Raw genomic sequence first — 17,930 nt, forward strand, 5'->3', positions numbered from 1 at the left:
CAGCAACACCCCCGGGTGTGATGAGCTGGGGGGGCTCAGCCGGGGGGTTTTGGGGGACGGGGGCTCATTGTGTGGTCAGAGGGAGGGGGCTGCCCCCCATGCCAGGGCGTGCAGCCCCCACACGATCTCTGGGGCTGCTCAGGCCCCCCCCCAACCCCAGAGAAGGGGGCTCCCCGGCTCAGTGTCCCCCCCGGTGAGGATGCTGCGGCGCCGCGGCCGCCCCGGCCGGGCCATCCATCACCGCGACAGCCCGGGGACAGGCGAGGGGCCCCTCCCTGGGCACCCCAACCCCTGCGGCCCCCCCGCCCCGGGGGCTTTTTTTCCTTCCTCGTTCCATTTCTCTCCCCCGGCCGAGAGACAAAACCCGGTGACAAGATGGAGCCCGGGCCATCAATCAAGGCGGCCGCTGGAACCACCTCTTCCCCCCCCGCTAATGAATCCCCCTCCCATCCCGGTGCCGCCGCACCCGGCACGGCAGTCACCCCCCGCCGGTACCCTGCACCCCAGACACCCCCACGGACTCTGGGTCCCAGCCAGGGTGATGGAACGAGGGGGACCTGAGTGCAGGGTGACATGGGAGTGGGGGTGACATGGTTTGGGGGTGACATAGTTTGGGGGTGGTCTGGACCCAGTCCGGCAGGGATTTGGGGCGCGGAGGAGGGGCACAGCTGCACATTTTGGGGTCTCCCGGCCCTGGGGTCAGGGTGGGTTTGGGGGTGATGTGGCCGTGGGGGGGTTGTGTGGGACTGGCAGAGCTTTGGGGTGCTAGGGTCCGGCCAGCAGGGACAGGGGGCTGGTGGCCCCCAGCTCTATCTGTCCCCCTGGTCCGGTTGGTCCCTGTGTGCCCTGTCCCCCCCACTCCCCCTGAGTTACAGCTCAGGGCCCCCCATCCCTGTGGTCCCCGGGGACCAAAGCCCCTTTGTCCCAGGGCCCATCGCCTGTCGTGGCGCCTTTGTCCCCGTGTCACTTGGGGGGCACCAGCTGTCATGGCTGGGGGCTGCGGGGTCTTCGCGCTCCTCCTCCTCCTCCTCTTTGTTCTCTGCTCCTGCACTGGGGCTGCTCGGGGTGTGTGGGGGGACACCTGGGGTTCCCACCCCAAGGGGCAGCTGGGGACACACAGCCCCTCAGCCCGGGCACCCGTGGGGAGCAGACAGGGGCCTGGGTGGGTTTCGGGGTGAGTTTTGTGCCCAGGCCTGGGGTGCTCAAGCTCTGGGCACCTCTGTTTTTGGGGGGGTCCCTGGGGCTGGGGTTCCCCGCCACCCCCTGCCTCAGCAACCACACTTCTGGAGGGAGGGGGGTTCCCACCAAGCGCTGCCCTTTGTGGCCCATTGTGGGGGACAGATCCAGAACGGGGGGCAGCTGGAGGGTGCGGGGGGGTACAGCTGGGACTGTCCCCTCCTTGGGGACATGGGGACACAAGGGGTTCCCTCTCAGCCCAGGGGAGTGAAGGGGCTTTGGGGACCTGGGTGGGTGGCTGCGGGGGGAACAGAAAGTTGCTGGGGGGGTCCTGGCTGCAGGGACATCTGCCCGGCCCCGCTGGGGGACGCGGGCGGCTCTGCCAGCTGCTCCCCCTGCCCGCCGAGACCATCAATCAACGTCTGCCCGGGGCGCCGCCCCCCGGAGCCCCCCAGGGGCACCGCTGAGCTGGGCAGGGAGGGGTCCCGGGGGTCGGGACGTGTGGGGAAGACTTTGAGGTGTCACTCGTGGTTCGGGGGGGAACGTGCACCTTTGGGGTTCAGGTGGCTGCAGGGTGCGGGAAAGGCGGGGAGAGGGTTTGGGGGGGCAGCCAGAAGGGGTGGGGGAAAAGGGGCTCATTGAGGGTGGTCGCGGCTTGAGCTGTCCTGGGGGGGCCCAGGGTGCTGGGAAATACGAGTGGGGTCTCAAGAGGAGTAGGGGGCTCGGTGGGGTGAGTGTCCCACAACAGGGACGCCCCGAGAATGGGGGGTTCCCAGAGGGGAGGAGCCTCTGTGATGGGGGAGCTCGCTAGAACTGGGGAAGTCCCCAAGAGGAGGAGCCCCAGGATTTCGGGGATGCCTGAGAGGGTTCAGGGGGGCGGGTCCAGGGCTGTCCCGGGCTGGGGGGGGGGGGTCCCAGGAAGGGGGGTTCTGGGCTGAGGGGGGGGTGACACAGGGCGGGGGCTCCCGGTGCGGGGGTTCCAATCACTCCCACTCAAGCGCCAGCAGGTGGCGCTGCAGGATCGCGAATGCGCAGTCCGGGAGAGGGCGTGGCATCCGGGAGAGGGCGTGGCATTCTGGAGGGGCGGGGGCAAGGCGGACAGGGCGTTACCATGTATGGTATAAGGGGCGTGGCCAGCGTGGGCAGGGCCCCGCTAGGGAGCGTCGCGCAAGAGCCGCGCTGCGGCCGCGGCGTCAGGGAGCGTCGCGCAAGAGGCGGCGGCGGTCCCGGGCTGGGGTGGGGGCTCCCCGGGCTGGGGACGGTCTGTAGGGTGGGGGGGTCCATAGGCTGGTGCAGCACGACCGTGGCAGGGCAGACCGTGGCCACATGTGGGTGAAAACACCACCACTGTCCCACGGACGGGCACCCACAGGCAGATGGTGTTTGGGTGCCCAGCTGCAGTCACCCGAGGCCAAGGGGAGGGTGGGGGCTCCTCTCCGCTTTGCCCAGACCCGCACCCCAGCTGTGGGGTTCTGCAGCTTCCCATCAGCCCCAGAACACCCTGTGCCTGTCCCCACTGATCTGCGGTGCCTGCAAATGATGAAACTGTAGAGGGCGGGGTTTAACAGAAAAACCCATAAATATCACTCTGCCTCCAAGGAACACGCACCCAAGAGCCCCCAGAGCGCGGCCTTGGTGGGTGACATGTGCACCGGGACCCCCTCACCCTGGCACAGCAGACAGAAACACAACACCAAACCAGGGAGGAAAACTTTATTTGTGGCTGGTTCTGGCTGGGAGCGAGCAGGGACCATGAACCTTCTCCTTTGTTAGCGCTTAATTTTGGCACAGGGGGGTTTGTACCTCCTTGGTGCTGCCTATTTGCAGCCACCACCGTCCCCTGTGTCCCTGCGCTCCGAGCTGCCTGCCAAGTAGTCGAAGAGAACGAAGCCGTACGGTGCTGGCTCCGAGGTCTGGTGGGAGAGAGAGGCAGAGGAGGTGGGAGAGGCAGAGGAAGGTGAGGAAGGTTGTGGTCCGGGGTGGCCGCACTCACCCGCAGGCTCAGCCGCTGGATCACTTGCTGGGGGTCGCTCTCCAGGATCACCCTGCGGAGCAGTGTGGTGCTGGCACCAACTCAGCGGTGCCCCCCTGGGCACAACTCCCTCCCCATCCTGGTGGCCCCCCCCCCGGGCATCGCTGCCCTGTGCCTCAGTTTCTCTCCCTGTGCATCGCCCTGGGATGAAGGCTTGAGGAAGAGCTGCTGCAATGTTGGCAGACCGGAGTGCCCAGCTCCTCCTCGGCACCCAGAAACAGGGCCTGACCCTCCCCAGCATCCCAGGGGACAACGCCCTGTCCCTGCAACCCCAGTGCTGTGGGCTGCTTCCCGCCCCCCCCAGCAGGAGCTCACCCCCTGTCCACAATCTCGTCCACCACTAGGAACATCCCCTCCATGTTGTCCAGCAGCCAGCGCTTCTCCACCTCCTTCCTGCAGGTAGGATGTCACTACACCTGGTCACGGTCATGGGCCGGGGTCCTGTGCAAGGTGCTGGGACCCAGACACTCATATCCCAAAACAGCACCGGTCCCATCCCACGCAGGGTGCTCGAGGACAGGGGTCTCACACGATCTCCCTATGCCCTGCCTCAGTTTCCCCACCCAAAGCAGATGGATTTGGGGATGGGTGGCCCCGGGAACTCACCGCAGGAGGTGGCCAAGGGCGTCGAGGAGACAGGTGAGCACAGCCAGGAGCATCAGCTGCAAGAGAATGGGGTGTCCGTGGGGGTGTCAGTGGGGGTGTCAGTGGGGATGCCCCCCACACCTACCTCGTTTTCCTGGCAGCCCCCCACCACGTAGAAGAAGAGGTCGACGCTGCTCCTGTAGACAACCGTGAGTCCTTCCAGGCAGGCGATCTCACCTGACAGGTGACACAGGGACACGAGGTTGTGCCAGAGGGGACACTGCTCCAAGCCTGGTGCCCCCACAGCATTAAATTCCTGAACCCCCCACTCACCCCCCGCCCGCTGGCTCTGACTGAAGATGCTCCTCTCGAAAGCCGCCTGCTCCTTGGCCGTGGGGAAGGTGCTGTCGTAGTACTGGGGGGACATGAGAATCAGTGCTGGCAGCACAACCCCTGCGTGGGGTAGGGGGTGCTGGGGCCCCCACTGGGACCCCCCAAGGTCAGCACCAGGACCCCCTGAGATCCCGCAGCTTAGCGGGGGGAGATGCCTGAGCTGGGGTGTGCAGGGGGGCCCTGGGCAGTGCGCCCTGGGGAAACTGAGGCGGGGGCCGGGCTGCACCTTGGCCAGGAGGCGCTGGCCGCGGCTGTCCAGGATGAGCAGCGCCTTCACCGTGAACAGCGACGGCTCCTGGGGACACGGCCGGGGGCTCAGCCCTGCGGCGGGGCCAGAGCCCCCCGGCCACCTTGGGATTCCCTGCATTCCCTCCCTTGGGGTCCCCCCAAGTCCAGGTTTTGGGGACACCCTTTGCTCCCCCACCCCCTTTGCTCCCTGTCCCCCCGTTTCTCCCTGTTCCCCCAAAATTGCTTTTCCCCATTTCCCCTCTCCTTTCCATTTCTCCCCCTGTCCCCACCCCCTTCCTCCCATCCCTGTCTCCCAGCTCCCCCAGTTTCACTCTGTCCCCCTCCCACCACCGGCCCCTTCCCCCTATTGCCCCCCTGGGTCCCCACCATTTATCCCCATCACCCCCTGGTCTCCCCGTCCCTCCTGTTTTTCCCCCGTGTTTTTCCCGTGATTTCCCCTCCCCCTCCCGTTTTTTTCTCCCCCGTGTTTCCCCCCCTCATGTTTTTCCTCCTGTTTTTCCCAAATTTCTCCTCCCCCGATTTCTCCCCCGTTTCTCCCCCGTCCCGCCGCGGCCGCACGAAGTTCCCGGTGGGGCAGGGGAGCCCCGTCCCGCCCCGGTCCCGTCCCGATCGCACCGGCCCCGCGGGCTCCATGGCTCCCCGGCCCCCCCGCGCTGCCGTGCCCGCCCCCCCGCCCGCTCCGCCCGGCCCGGAACCCCCCCCGGGCTCCGGCCCCACCGGGACCGGCAGGAGAAGGAACGGGGGGTCCCCGGGTGGGGGTCCCACAACCCCGTGTGCTGCTGTGGGGAAGGGAGGGACACGCGTGGCCGTGGGGGCTGTTCTCCCAGTGCCCCCCCCTCAACTCGGGTACCTCGTTTGGGAAAGGACCGACCCGGGGGAGCAATGGAGGCTGGGACCTCCGTGCACCCCAAATTATGGGGTTCAGGGAGGAGCACTCAGCAGGGAGGAACACTCAGCAATGGGGTGTGGGGGGGACACCCCTCACCCAACCTTTGCTGCCTTTAATTTGGGGTCACCCCCCTGGGTGACCAGGGGAGGTGAGGGGGGGTCCTGCCAAGCTGTGGGTTCTGCCGGGGGGTCAGTACTGAAAGCCCCAAAAGGCTTTTGCCTGCCCGAGCAGGGTGCAGTGCCGGGGCTGCCTGCCAGCGCTGCAAATAGCCCCGGGGTGGGGGGGCACACTAAAAATAACCCCCCTGGGGCAGCCCGGCTCGGGTTGCTGGCGGGTGGCTGCCCACGGCCCCACGGAGCGCAGCGAGAGGCTTTTAGGACGCTCCCGTTCACCTGTTTTCCATGTGGGGTGCATGGGGGGAAAGGGGAGACAGTGCTTGAATAGCACCCAAATAACGCAGCACCCCCAAATTCACAGAGGGGGACCCGCTCTGGCAATGGGGCCGTGCCCGTGGGCTCGCTGGGGCCGTCGCCGTTTCCTCAGCACATTGCGGGTTCCAGCACGCTGTGGACCGGCACCGCACCCCACATTTCATGGGTGTTTGGTGGTTTGCTTTCCAGATGAGCAAGATGGAGCAGCTGGGGCAGAGCGAGCCCGTGACCCAAAATCGCTGGTGTCTGGGTGCTGCCAGGCTCCCCCAGCCGTGCCGGGGTGCTCTCGGGCCTCCCACTCGCAGCCTTGGGGGGTCTCCGGGTTTGGGGGGATGCGCAGCGTGTCCCCCATCTCTCAGCTGTGCAGCGAGCTTGGTCCTTGCCCAGCGTGGGCTCCCACACCCCGCTGGGAAACCTCACCCTCTGCGAGGTGTGGGAGCCCACGCTTGTTTCCCACTTCTTTTTTTCCAGATGAACTATTGTCTCTGGCATCCTGTTTATCCCGGCGAGTTTCTGGGGCAGGGAAGAGGGTGTCTGGTTTTGGCAGCTGCGGCGCGGCAGGAATCGCAGGCAGGGCTGGTGCTGCCCACACTCACACCTGCGGGGCCCCTCGCCCTGCGGGCACCGGCGTTGATTTGGGTGGGAAGCTCGTGCTGATCACCGGGGAAGGGAAACATAACCTGCTCAGGTCCTTGGGCACATGGGGAGGTGGGTGGGCTGAGCTGCAGCCTTGATGTCCCCTCTGCCAGCTGGTTTCTCTCTCAAAAGGCATCGAATGTCGAGAACGCGGTTGCTCAGCCATAGAATCATAGAAACATTTCAGCTGGAAGAGACCCTGAGGATCATGGACTCCAACCATAATCTAAGCCAACTCCAGCACTAACCCGTGTGCCTGAAAACCTCGTCTAAACGCCTTTTAAACCTCTCCAGGGATGGTGACTCCAGCACTGCCCTGGGCAGCCTGTTCCAATGCCCCACAGCCCTTTGGGGAAGAAATTGTTCCCCAGATCCAACCTCAACCTCCCCCGGCACAACTTGAGGCCGTTTCCTCTCGTCCTATCACTTGCTACTTAGGAACAGAGACCAACCCCCCTCCGTGCTCCAACCTCCGTTCCGGTCAAACTTAAACGTGCCCGTGGGTCCCCCCGTGACCAGCAGTGGCGCTCGTGGGATGATCCGGGGCTGTGTGACCGTTCTGGGCTGACAGGTGACGGCCAAGACGGGTGGATGGTCCGTGACACGTGGCTGTGGGCAGCTCTGTGCGGCAGGACCCCCATCCTGCTCCCAGCGCCCCCCGCCGGGTCTCCCCGCGGCTCCGGCCAGCGCAGGGCTGGGGTCCCCTCTGTGCCGCAGCCACCGGCGCCTCCAGCAGCTTCGCCCAGCCCAGCCCCGGGTGTGGCGAGCAGGGCCATGCCGACCGGGCAGCGCGGAATTAAAGACTTTTAATTAACGAAGGGCTGGAGCGATGGAGAAAGGAAAGCACAGGGCGAGTGGGCACTGCCCTGGCTACGCTCCCAGCCCCGCCGCTGACTCATGGGGACCCAGGGCTCAGCCCTTCCAGCTGCAGGTGGCTGCGGCGGCTCCCGCGCCTGCACGGGGCCTGGGAGGTGCCAGGGCTGCGGGCAGTGCCTTGGGGGAACAGGGCCTGTGGGGTGATGGAGGCTCCGCCATGGCGGCCCAAGCCTCGCCCTGCGCTGGGCATGGGGCACCCGCTGCCATGGCAACAGCCCCGGGGCGGTGTCCCGACGCTGCAGGGATTGGTGCACGCCGCTGCCACTCAAGCGCCCAGACGGACGGCTGGCTCCTGCGCGTCGTCTCATTGGTAGCTGCCGCTGTCGCTCGGCGGGGATCTCGCGTTCCATTGGGCTGGTGCCTTGTCACTCAATCTCTGAGGGGGGCGGGTCGCATTGGCTGACTTCTCCTCTCTGATTGGCTCAGCGCGCGACCGCCGGGCCAAGCACGAGGTCCAGCGGCGCTGCCCGCGCGCCGATTGGCCGCTCAGCCTGCCTATCTGAGCGGCGCCGGGGGCGGGAGCAACACCTCACCGCCGCCTCCCATTGGGCCGCCGCTTTGTCCCGCCTCCTTTTTCCGGGCGCCGATTGGCGGCGGCGCCGCGCGAGGCGGGAGGGGGGAGGTGGTTGGCCAGGGCGGGGAGCGGGAGCGGGACCGGCGGCGGCGGCGGGGCCGGGACCGACACCGAGCGGCGGCGGCGAGCGGGTAGCGGCGGGCGGCGGCGCGGAGCGGCGGGCGGAGGGGCCGCGGCGGCGGTTGCGGCGCGGGGGGGTGCGGGCCGGGCCGGGCCGAGGGGCGGGCGGCGCTGAGGGGACGGCGAGGCCGCGCGGGGGGGCGGGTCACGAGGCGCGGGGGGGTCTTAAAGGGCCCGGGGCGGGAGCGCGGGGTTGGGGGGCGGCACATGGGCCCGATCGGCAGCGCCGGGAACCCCCGCGCCGGGAGAACGGGCAGCGCCGGGGCCTGGCGGCTCCTCCCGGGCAGCGGGAGCCGCCCCGGCGGGCTGGGGGCGGCCCGGGAAGGTCGGGCCGGGGCCGCGGCGGGAGGGGCGAGCCCGGGGCTTCCCCGGGCGGGGATGTTTTGGTGCCCGCGGAAAAGCCCCTGACGGGTTTTTGTAGAGCCGCTGGAAACTGGGCTAAGGAGTGAAAGGGAGTCGGAGGCGGATTCCTTCAGAGAGAGGGGAAGTTGACGCACCGGCCTAAGAATAGCTCAGGGAGGGGAAGTATGGACAATATTGTCACCCAAGGTAACCGCGTGTGTCTCTGTGCCTGCCCGGCTTGTCCCAGGAAAATCGGCCTTTCGGGCAAAGCTCGCTCGGCTTTTCGGGGCCCCCGCGCGTGGGGAAGGCGCCGTTCCGCGGGTGGCAGCTCCGTGCGCGGCGCCCAGGGTGGTGCCTCGCCCGCGCGTTATCGCCTTTGCTCTCCGGTTGTGTTTCAGCTGCTGATGAAACTCCAGCCAGAAGCGGGGGAGTCGTTGGACCTTCCCATGATCGGGACCTTTGACTCGTAGAAGGCTCCTCCGAGAAGCCGGGCAGAGCAGAGGAGGAAGGAGCCGCCGGTGGTCGGGGGTTCAGGCCCTGTCCTGCAGCGTGGGGAGTCGGGGGGCCAGAGCAACCTGCTGTATGTGGAGTTTTCGGACAGTGAGTCACATGGATTTTTACGTAGCCGCGTGGTTTGTGTTCCAAAACAGTTCTGAAGAAGAGGAAAGGGCAGGAGGGGGTGGAGGCTGTGTCGATGGGGAGGGTTTGTTGCTTCTCGAGTTTTAAATCTTGACTTACACTCTGCTGGCTGACCAGTGAGTTTAGAACTTGAGAAGGAAAACAAAGCCCTCCTGAACCCGAAGTCTTGAACATTCTTTAGACTTTTATCCCGTTGTTTAGTGATAACCTGAACTCTGAAGTCATTGCTTTATTTTGTTTGTTTGAAAGTGGGGCAGAGGAAAGACAAACCCAACCAACCTGTTGTGTGGAGAATTCATCTGACGCCGTTTTTTTTTTTTTTTGTTTAATTCTCAAACCCTCCACCCGTTTTCTTTTCTCCTCTGCCAGAAATGCTTTCTCTGAAGAAATACTTCACTGAAGGCCTCATCCAGTTCACCATTCTCCTCAGCTTGATCGGCGTTCGCGTGGACGTGGACACCTACCTGAACTCACAGCTCCCCCCTCTCCGGGAGATCATTCTTGGCCAGAGCTCTGCTTACACCCAGACCCAGTTTCACAACCTGCGCAACACCTTGGACGGCTATGGCATCCACCCAAAAAGCGTAGACCTGGACTATTACTTCACCGCCCGCAGGCTGCTCAACCAGGTGAGGGCCCTGGACAGGTTTCAGGTCCCCAGCACCGAGGTCAACGCGTGGCTGGTGCACAGAGACCCCGAGGGCTCCGTCCCCGGCAGCCAGCCCAGCGCCGGCATCACCCTCGAGAATGGCGGCGGATTGCAGGATGGGAGCAGCCCCGACAGCGGCGTGAGGGAGAGTGGGGCCGAGCAAGGCTTTGGGGAAGAACTGGAAGATTTGGGAGCGGTGGCTGCGCCGGTGAACGGAGATCTGACCAAGGAGGTAGGCAGGAGATACTTTTGCCTGTGGCGGGGGGAAAAGGGAGCGCTCACCCTCTGGGATCCGTCCGAGGGAGCGGGACTCTGCACGTTTAGCGCTTGGGAACAGCGGGTTCCCACTTGGGAACGGTCTAATGCTAAATGATGGTTCAGTTAGAGGCTCCAGGGGTATGTGTGGGGTGGTTTTTCCTTTTTGTTTGCTTTATTATTGGTCTGAAAGTAATAACGAGAGGAGGGGGAGGGGATTGGGGTCAGTGTTTCAACCTGTGCGTGTAACTCGGTGTTGTGAAACCGGTAAGAGGAGGCTGGGAAACCAGCCGGGCGTTGGGTAACAGGCTCGTCCGCGGGGCCGAGCGGGCGGTTGGTTCCTGGGCTCTGGAGCGGCTCCAGCAGAGATGTTTATTGCCGGGTTTTCATCGCAGGCAGGCGGGGAGAGGTGAACTGGAAAGCGGGTTTATTTTCCCTGCACAAGCACAACCTTTTGGGCGGCTGTGATGCAACACGGGGCCCCGGGAGCCTCCGCTCTCGTTCCTTTTTGGCACCGCTCTCTTTGTCATGGCACGCTCGGCGTCTCCCTGGCCGCGCCGGGGGGGACGTTAGCGCCGATTCGCAACGTCGGCTCCTTCCAGCGTCACTCTCGCGTCTCGTAAATTGTTTTTTCGGGTGAGCCGCTGAGGCGTCTGGGCGCGGAAAGAGCCGAATTCGGCCGCTGCCACCCCTGTCCCCGCAGCGAGGGGCGGGCAGCTGTCGCGGATGCCTGAGGCTTTTGTCATGTGGAACGGGCCGAGGGGAGCGGCGTGAACGCGTGCACGCCCGGGAGACAAAGGTGATGGTGGTTCCGGGGCCGGTGTCGGTGCCCGAACAGTGGGACGGTGCCTCAGCCGTGCCCGCGGGGATCTGGTACCTCTGAAAGAGCCAAAACCCCACTTGGGTTCTGCAACGGTGCGCTTGGAGGTGTCGGTGAGGGGAGTTTTGCTCTGAGGGTCATGGAACATGAGGAAAATGGTCTCAAATTTGGCTTTTTGGCTGATAATTGTGAGGGGTCACTCCCCATCTTGGGAATGGGGAGGAATTTGGTGAAATGTCTCATACAAGGTCACGTCCGGCCCCTGGGAGACTTTGCTGCCCGGCCCTGAGTCTGGTGGAGGGTGTGGGGCCTGGGGAGCCTTTCCAGCCTGGGACAGAGCAGACTTTGGTGAGAAACGCTGCAGATTTGGGTGGCCAGAGGCCACTAACTCTGCCGTTTTTCAGAGGCCTCTTTATTTCTGCTTTAAACCCAGTCCTGCTGGAGATGCTGTCACTGCAAACCCACCCAGCTGGGGCTGGACGTGCCGGGGGTGAAACCCCCGGGTGGGAAACGCTCCCCGCGCTGGGGGATCCGGGGCTGCGCCGTCCCCAATCCCGGTTCTCCAGGCGTCCGTGAGCTTCCGCACGTCCCTATTTCCCATCTTTTCCCCCCAAAGCCCTGGTTTGGACAGGAGGGGGCGGGTGTTATTGCGCCCACGAGGTGCGATGTTCAGTCTGGGGCACAGCGCCAGGAATCCCCGTCTGCCCGTGTCACACGTCACCTTGTCACCGCTGTCACACCGCCACATCCCCCTGCCGCCCCCCCGGGGCCGCCAGGACCCCTCTTGCTGCTGCTGTGACGCTTCAAAGCACCCAGTCTGGTTTCAAAGCGTTACCCCAGGGGGGTGGTTTTATTTTTTTGGGGGGTTTCTTGTATATTTGGCTGTATCCATGCTGGGGACGCCGCATGAGCCGCAGCTCCCGCCGCAGCCGCCTCTGGAAGCACCTGCAGGCTCCATCCCCCCCGCCCCGTTCGTTAGCAGACAGGGATAATTTGCAGACAGCTTTAGGGTCGGGCTTTGCCTCTTTTTTTCCCCACTTCTCCTGGGAGTTAAAATCTTGCAACTCCCGGCGGGCCCAGCGCGACCTTGCTGGGGGAATACGGCTGTTATTAATAATTTTAGGAGCCGGAGCTCGCCCTGGGGTGCGGGGGCTGCAGCCGCCACCTTGGGGACCATCCAAAATGAGGAATTATTATGTATTTTTCTAGTTTTTTCCTCGTTATCCTAAGGACGAGGCTCGGGCTGGTCCCCGGGACGCTGCTCTGCAGCATTGGGGGTGGGGAGGGCGGGCGGCTCCACCACCCGGTGCCGTTTCCACAACACGAGGATAAAAATACGCGGCCGCCAGACATGTGATGAGCTGCCGGTGCTCAGTCTTGGCCCGGGGCGCCGCACCGGGGCTGGGGGGATCCCCTTACACTTGGCCTCGCCGCTCCAGCTTCCCGGGAGAACCGTGCCCGGTGCCGGGGGGTGGGTTTGCGGGTGAGGAGCAAGCGGGGGCTGCACGGGTAGGGGGGGGCGCGCCCGCTGCGGGGCGGGGGTCCCGGGGGAGGGAGCCAAGGTCACCCCGGCCTTGCGTTCTCCGGGGGCTCAGCCGGGCCCGCACGGGCCCCCCCGGTGCAGGGCGAGGCCGGGGGGGGGCGGCTCCTCTGCGCCAGGGCGGGGAGCGGCCCGGTGGGCGCCGCGCGGCCGCTCCTCCGCTTCCCATTGGCCGAGGTAGTGGCTCCTGCCGGCGCGGATTGGTCGGGGCGGCGGCTGGCGGTGGCGCGGATTGGCCGCGGCCGCCGCCCGGGTGAGGGGCGGGGCTCGGCGGCCCGGCGGCGGAGGGGGCGTGGCCCCGCGGCGCCGCCGCATCCCGGCGGGGGGGGCGGGGCTTGGCGGCCGCCGCAGCCAAGGTAACGGGGGGAGGGGCGGGCGGGGCCGCCGCAGCCCGGCCCGGGCAGGGCGGCGGGAGCCGAGCCCAGCCGAGCCCGGCCCAGCCGAGCCCGGCCCAGCCGAGCGGGGGGCGCCGCAGCCGCTGCACCGGGGGGGCGGCTCCTGCCGCCGCAGCGGGGCCGCGGGGCACCTGTGGCCGGTGGGGCGGAGCGCGGCTCCCCCAGCCGCCCCGGCCGGCGATGCGTGCGCGGCGCCGCGCCCCGGCCAGCCCGCCCCCCCCGCTGCCTCGGGGACCATGATCGGTGCGCGCCGCGGCCCGGGCGGCAGCTGGGGCCATGAGAAAGGTACCGGGGGCTGCCGGGCGGGGGCCGGCGGCGCGGGGGGCGGCGGGGGTGCCGGGGGAGGGGGGCTGCGGGGAGCCCGGGCGCCGGCGGCGGCTCAAGTTGCATCAGGTGGGTGGAAATGCGGGGATTTTCCTGCCCGCGCACCCCACCCCTTATGCAAATGGCCGGGATGGCACCACGGGCTGATGCAAAAGGCGGCCCCGGCGCAGCCCCCGCCGCGACACGGGCCCGGGCGGCCCCAGCCGCCTCTCCCGGCGGCGGGCGGGCGGCCGGCCATGGGCGGCGGGGAGGGGACAACCGGCCGCAGCCGCCATGCAGCACCCGCAGAGCCGGGGACCCCCCCGGGCGGAGCGGCCGGGAGCCCGGCGGGTGCGGGTCGGGCTTGGGGGGGCCCTTGGGAGGGGCCGGGGGGTGGGGACCCCGGGCCGGGGCTGAAGGAAAATCCGGTGTGTCTTTCAGGACATCGATTTGATTGACATCCTGTGGAGACAGGATATTGATCTCGGCGCTGGGCGAGAGATTTTTGACTACAGCCACCGGCAGAAGGAGAGCGAAGTGGACAAAGAGCTGAGCGATGGGAGGGAGCGCGGGGACGGCTGGAGGAGCGGAGGGAACCAGATCCTGGAGAGGAACCTGCTAGTGGATGGAGAGACCGGGGAGAGTTTCCCTGCGCAGGTAACGGCCCCGGGGTCTGCGGTGCATGGGGATGCGGCACATGGGGGGTCCACGAGCGGTGTCACGTGTGGCTTTCACCGGGGAGGAGGGTTTGCCCGGCTGGACGAGGGGGTTTGACGCTGGGAAGGCGCCGGATGCCCGTGGGCAGCGGAACGGCCGTGTCACCATCACCGTGGCGCTGGGACGGGGGCGGCTGGTTCTCGGTGCGCTTTGGGGTGCCTGGCAGGGTCCCCTCGCTTCCCCTTGGCGCCCGGGGGCTGCTCTGACGGAGCCTGCGAGGGACTGGGTGGGGCCTCTGGCTCTTTTTGGCTGCGCTGTGACGAAGCCCTTGCTGCAAGGAGCTGGTTTCTCGTCGCCGCCTCCCTCATCCCGGGGCTACGGCTGCTCGTGTTTTCCGGCAGGCGCCCGGCGCGGAGGATCAGACAGCCCTGTCGCTGGAGGAGTGCCTTAGGCTGCTGGAGGCCACCTTCCCGTTCGGGGACAACCCGGAGGTGAGCGGATGGGGCGACGGCTGCTGTCTCTCGTACCCCTAACCCAGACTGCAGAACCGGCAGTAAATTGGGTTAACCTGCTTAAGGAGGCTCCAGGCGTCATGCCTGCGAAACCAGCGGTGTGTGTGTGTGGGGGGGCGGTCACAATTAATTAAAGACTTCTGGCTTAGCTTCTAATTAGTTCATAGTGAACTGTGGAGGAATAACTGCGCCCAGTTTGCTTTGAACAAAGGAGGAGGGGGGCGGAGGGGCAGCGGGGTGGCCGCGCTGACTCCCCTCCCGCCGGCAGTTCCCGCCTGCGGACGTGTCCCCCCTGAGCGAGGCCGTGCCCGGCGACAGCGGCTCCGCGGGCGGCCCCGGCGCCCTCCTGCCGCCCCTCCTCGCTGACACCGAGTCGCCCTTCGACCTGGAGCAGCAGTGGCAGGACCTCATGTCCATCATGGAGATGCAGGTGAGCTCCGGGGGGTGTGGGGACGGCGTTTGCCCCTCCAGGCAGATTTCAGTTCGGGGGTTGTGCCGAACGTTCCTGGATGGTTGTGGTTCAGGGCCGATGGTTTTGTCCCAGGCTGCAGATGCTGCTGGGCCACCCGAGAGCGGCTTCCGCAGGATCTGGAAGCATCGTCCTGGCTCTTCTTGGCAAAGGGTGCGGAGCAGGCAGGGCTGGAGCGCGGCTCCCTGACCGAGCTGTTTCTCGTCTCTTCCAGGCGATGGAAGTGAACAACACGACCGCTGAAACCCTGTACAACGGCACGAGCGGAGACCTGCTGGCTTCCAACTACAGCCTGGCCCCCGGCACCCCCATCAACCAGAACGTCAGCCTGCATCAGGCCTCGCTGGGGGGCTGCTCGCAGGATTTCCCCCTCTTCGGCGCCGAGATCGAGAGCCCCTCCATGGCCGGCAGCTCGGCCCTGCTCCAGCTGGTGCCGGACAACTCCACCGGCCTCAACGCCACCTTCGGCACCACCAACCTGAGCGGGATCTTCTTCCCGCCGCAGCTGAACGGCACCGGCAACGAGACGGGCGGCCCCGAGCTGCCCGACCCGCTGGGCGGGCTGCTGGATGAGGCCATGCTGGACGAGATCAGCCTGATGGACCTGGCCATCGAGGAGGGGTTCAACCCCATGCAGGCCTCGCAGCTCGAGGAGGAGTTTGACTCCGACTCGGGGCTCTCGCTGGATTCCGGACACAGTCCCGCTTCGCTGAGCAGCTCGGAAGCCTCGTCCTCATCGTCCTCGTCCTCCTCGTCTTCTTCCTCCTCCTCGTTTTCCGAGGAAGGAGCTGTCGGCTACAGCTCAGACTCGGAAAACGTGGACTTCGAAGAGGCGGAAGGGGCGGTTGGCTACCAGCCAGAGTACAGCAAGTTCTGCCGCATGAGCTTCCAGGAGCCCTCGCAGCTGCAGTACCTGCCCTACCTGGAGCACGTCGGCCACAACCACACGTACAACATGGCCCCGGGGGACCCCGAGGAGCCCAAACCCCCCAGCGCCGGCAAGAAGAGCAGCAAGGAGAAACCGTCCGAGTTCCTGGACAAGCAGATGAGCCGGGACGAGCACCGCGCCAGGGCCATGAAGATCCCGTTCACCAACGACAAGATCATCAACCTGCCCGTGGAGGAGTTCAACGAGCTCCTGTCCAAGTACCAGCTCAGCGAGGCCCAGCTCAGCCTGATCCGCGACATCCGCCGGCGCGGCAAGAACAAGATGGCGGCGCAGAACTGCCGCAAGAGGAAGCTGGACACCATCCTCAACCTGGAACGCGACGTCGAGGACTTGCAGCGCGACAAGTCCAAACTGCTCAGGGAGAAGGTGGAGTTTCTCAAATCCATCCGCCAGATGAAGCAAAAGGTGCAGAATCTTTACCAAGAAGTGTTCGGGCGCCTGCGGGACGAGAACGGGCGGCCCTACTCCCCCAGCCAGTACGCGCTGCAGTACGCCAGCGACGGCAGCGTCATCTTGATACCCCGCGCCGTGGCCGAGCAGCAGTCGCGGCGGCAGGAACGCAAACAGAAGGACCGGAGGAAGTGAGGGGACGCGCGGCCGGAGGAGCGGGACACCCGCGCGAGGGAGAACTGCGGAAGGGCTGAGCCTGGGAAGTACTTTGGAGGAACTTTCATGCCTTCTTACCCGATATATCTTCTCAAAAACCACAAACAATACCACAAACCGAGGCGAACTGCTGCCGGTCGGGACCGGGAGAGCTGCGGCTTCCCCGGGGGGTCGGGGAGCGGCCCCCGCGCAGCCCGGACCGTGGGCGCAGGACACGGAGCTGCCACCGCGCGGGGACACGGGCACAGCTGGAAAAACTACTGTTAGGAACTGGCTTTCAGTAAGAAAAGAGGTTTAAGCAAACGAACTTCAAACCAAGTTATAGGAGAGACGTTTTTCTGAACTTCCAAAGTTCTGTGATTTCAGGTAGTTGTTTTATTTTTCTCTTTATTTTTTTTTTCCCTCCCCCCTTTTCTTTTCGTTCTCCCTGAACCGGTTTTGACATCGGTGTGTGTGATTCGACCCGACTTAATTCCAGATTAACCACCATCCCTCCCTAGATCAGACCGGTGCACGCGTGGAAACACAAGTGGGTGTGAATTCCATTAACCCTTTCCAGTCCGGGGGGGGTCCTGTCCCTGTTGCAGTGGGGACAGCGAGAGCTTTAGGAGTTTGGGAGGGAAGGTTCTGGAGCTGGGGGGGGTTAACGGAGCCGGTGCCACACGTGTCCCCGCCACTCGGAGGACGTCACTGCCACCGACCCCGCTCCGCAAACAGCACAAGGGAGCGGGGGCACGCGGCGCAGCGAGCTGGTAGCATTCCTGGTTCTGAACCGCGCTTGGATTTTTCAGGTTTAGGTTATTTTTGTTTAGGGCTTCAGCCCCGTTTTTCCCTGTAGGGTCTTAGCGTGCTTGTGTTGAGTACAAGGGAGAAGCCCAAACCCTCAGAGCTGCTAAATGTTCTCTTTGCCATAAAGATTCCGTGTAACCGTGTGATCACATTATAGGATTCTCTTCTGTCCCCAGGTGTTGGTCTGATTGATTCCTTTGTTTTCTGGAGGGGGGTGGGGGTAGTGCCTTGATCACTGTCGGTCCCCGTCAGGGCGACCATCCTAGAGCTGTATGTACAATATAGCACAGCTGGGAGCCAACTGACTTTACCAGCAACTCAAAAGGCTTAAAAAAAGAGAAAAAAATTAAAGAAAAAAGGCTTTTCCAAGCCCGTCCTGTGCATGTGACGTGGGGTGAGGCCGGAGGGAGCATTCGGGGTGGGAACTCAAGGGAAGGAAACTGGAAACGCAGGAGGGAGCTGCCCAGAGGGGCCGTGCGGGATGCGGGGGGATCGGTGGGGGACAAACTCACCACGACCCCTCGGGATCCCCCGACTCGGATCCAGCGGCTTTACTGACGCGCGAGACGAAGCACAAGTGGTGATGTGGGTGTGGGGAGGTTGGAAGGGAGCCCTGCGTGGATGTTTTAAATTATTTTTTTTTCCTCTTAGAAACTTTATTTTAATGATCTGTGACCTGTCAGGGAAAGAAGAGAGATTGTGTGAGCACAGGACAAAAATAAAACGGCTTATTCACTGTACGAGCATTTGTTTCGTGGATTTATTTTATTGTATTTAAAGATTAAGCGCATCGGGGAAACGAAACGGGCTCCTGTGAGTCCTTCTCAGCCACTGGAGCTCCTGGTTTTCTTCTGCGGAGCTGGGAGCAAGGTTGGGTTTATATCCAGCGATGGCGTCGTTGTCGTCCTGGCCTCGGAGGGAAGAAAACGAGAAGCTCCTCGGTTGTAGGAAACGCTCAGAGGCTCAAACGCTCCGCTCTGGCTCAGCCGCCCTTTTTGGTTTTAATATCCTTATTTCACAACAGTATCATCTTCTTAAAGAACG

At 64.8% G+C, this 17,930-nt stretch overlaps 2 protein-coding genes across 6 annotated transcripts; one reads left to right on the plus strand and one right to left on the minus strand.

The window, feature by feature from the left end:
- Positions 1-2,887: 2,887 nt before the first annotated feature.
- COPZ2 (COPI coat complex subunit zeta 2) lies at positions 2,888-5,082 on the minus strand. 2 transcript variants are annotated; one of them, XM_065856272.2, is made up of 8 exons: positions 5,051-5,082; positions 4,413-4,481; positions 4,127-4,208; positions 3,939-4,030; positions 3,815-3,870; positions 3,524-3,601; positions 3,170-3,221; positions 2,888-3,089 (listed from the first exon to the last, which is right to left on the minus strand). In XM_065856272.2, exons 1-8 carry the CDS (start codon positions 5,066-5,068, stop codon positions 2,994-2,996), a joined length of 543 nt encoding a protein of 180 aa, XP_065712344.2. In that variant the 5' UTR covers positions 5,069-5,082; the 3' UTR covers positions 2,888-2,993. The 2 variants fall into 2 exon arrangements, with proteins under 2 accessions (XP_065712344.2, XP_065712343.2); XM_065856271.2 differs by lacking the exon at positions 5,051-5,082 and having other exon boundaries at positions 4,413-4,583.
- Positions 5,083-7,829: 2,747 nt separating this feature from the next.
- On the plus strand, positions 7,830-17,626 carry NFE2L1 (NFE2 like bZIP transcription factor 1). 4 transcript variants are annotated; one of them, XM_071798198.1, is made up of 8 exons: positions 7,830-7,972; positions 8,383-8,510; positions 8,702-8,903; positions 9,312-9,823; positions 13,346-13,561; positions 13,900-14,052; positions 14,342-14,503; positions 14,757-17,626. In XM_071798198.1, exons 4-8 carry the CDS (start codon positions 9,314-9,316, stop codon positions 16,074-16,076), a joined length of 2,361 nt encoding a protein of 786 aa, XP_071654299.1. In that variant the 5' UTR covers positions 7,830-7,972; positions 8,383-8,510; positions 8,702-8,903; positions 9,312-9,313; the 3' UTR covers positions 16,077-17,626. The 4 variants fall into 4 exon arrangements, with proteins under 4 accessions (XP_071654299.1, XP_065712168.2, XP_071654300.1 ...); XM_065856096.2 differs by having other exon boundaries at positions 7,831-7,972; positions 13,963-14,052; XM_071798199.1 differs by lacking the exon at positions 8,383-8,510 and having other exon boundaries at positions 7,855-7,972.
- Positions 17,627-17,930: the final 304 nt, after the last annotated feature.

The sequence above is a fragment of the Patagioenas fasciata genome, chromosome 22, assembly GCF_037038585.1.
Source record: "Patagioenas fasciata isolate bPatFas1 chromosome 22, bPatFas1.hap1, whole genome shotgun sequence".
Lineage (NCBI taxonomy): Eukaryota > Metazoa > Chordata > Aves > Columbiformes > Columbidae > Patagioenas > Patagioenas fasciata.

Bases quoted from the DNA above. Each gene is read 5' to 3' on its own strand.
- COPZ2 (XM_065856271.2), bottom strand. From the start codon at position 4,553: ATGCAGGGAATCCCAAGGTGGCCGGGGGGCTCTGGCCCCGCCGCAGGG. The intron at 4,209-4,412 runs GTGCAGCCCGGC...ATGTCCCCCCAG, and splicing joins GCCAGCGCCTCCTGGCCAAG to TACTACGACAGCACCTTCCC. The intron at 3,222-3,523 runs GTGAGCTCCTGC...ACTGCTCCGCAG, and splicing joins GACGAGATTGTGGACAGGGG to GGTGATCCTGGAGAGCGACC.
- NFE2L1 (XM_071798198.1), top strand. From the start codon at position 9,314: ATGCTTTCTCTGAAGAAATACTTCACTGAAGGCCTCATCCAGTTCACC. The intron at 9,824-13,345 runs GTAGGCAGGAGA...TGTGTCTTTCAG, and splicing joins ACGGAGATCTGACCAAGGAG to GACATCGATTTGATTGACAT. The intron at 14,504-14,756 runs GTGAGCTCCGGG...CGTCTCTTCCAG, and splicing joins TGTCCATCATGGAGATGCAG to GCGATGGAAGTGAACAACAC.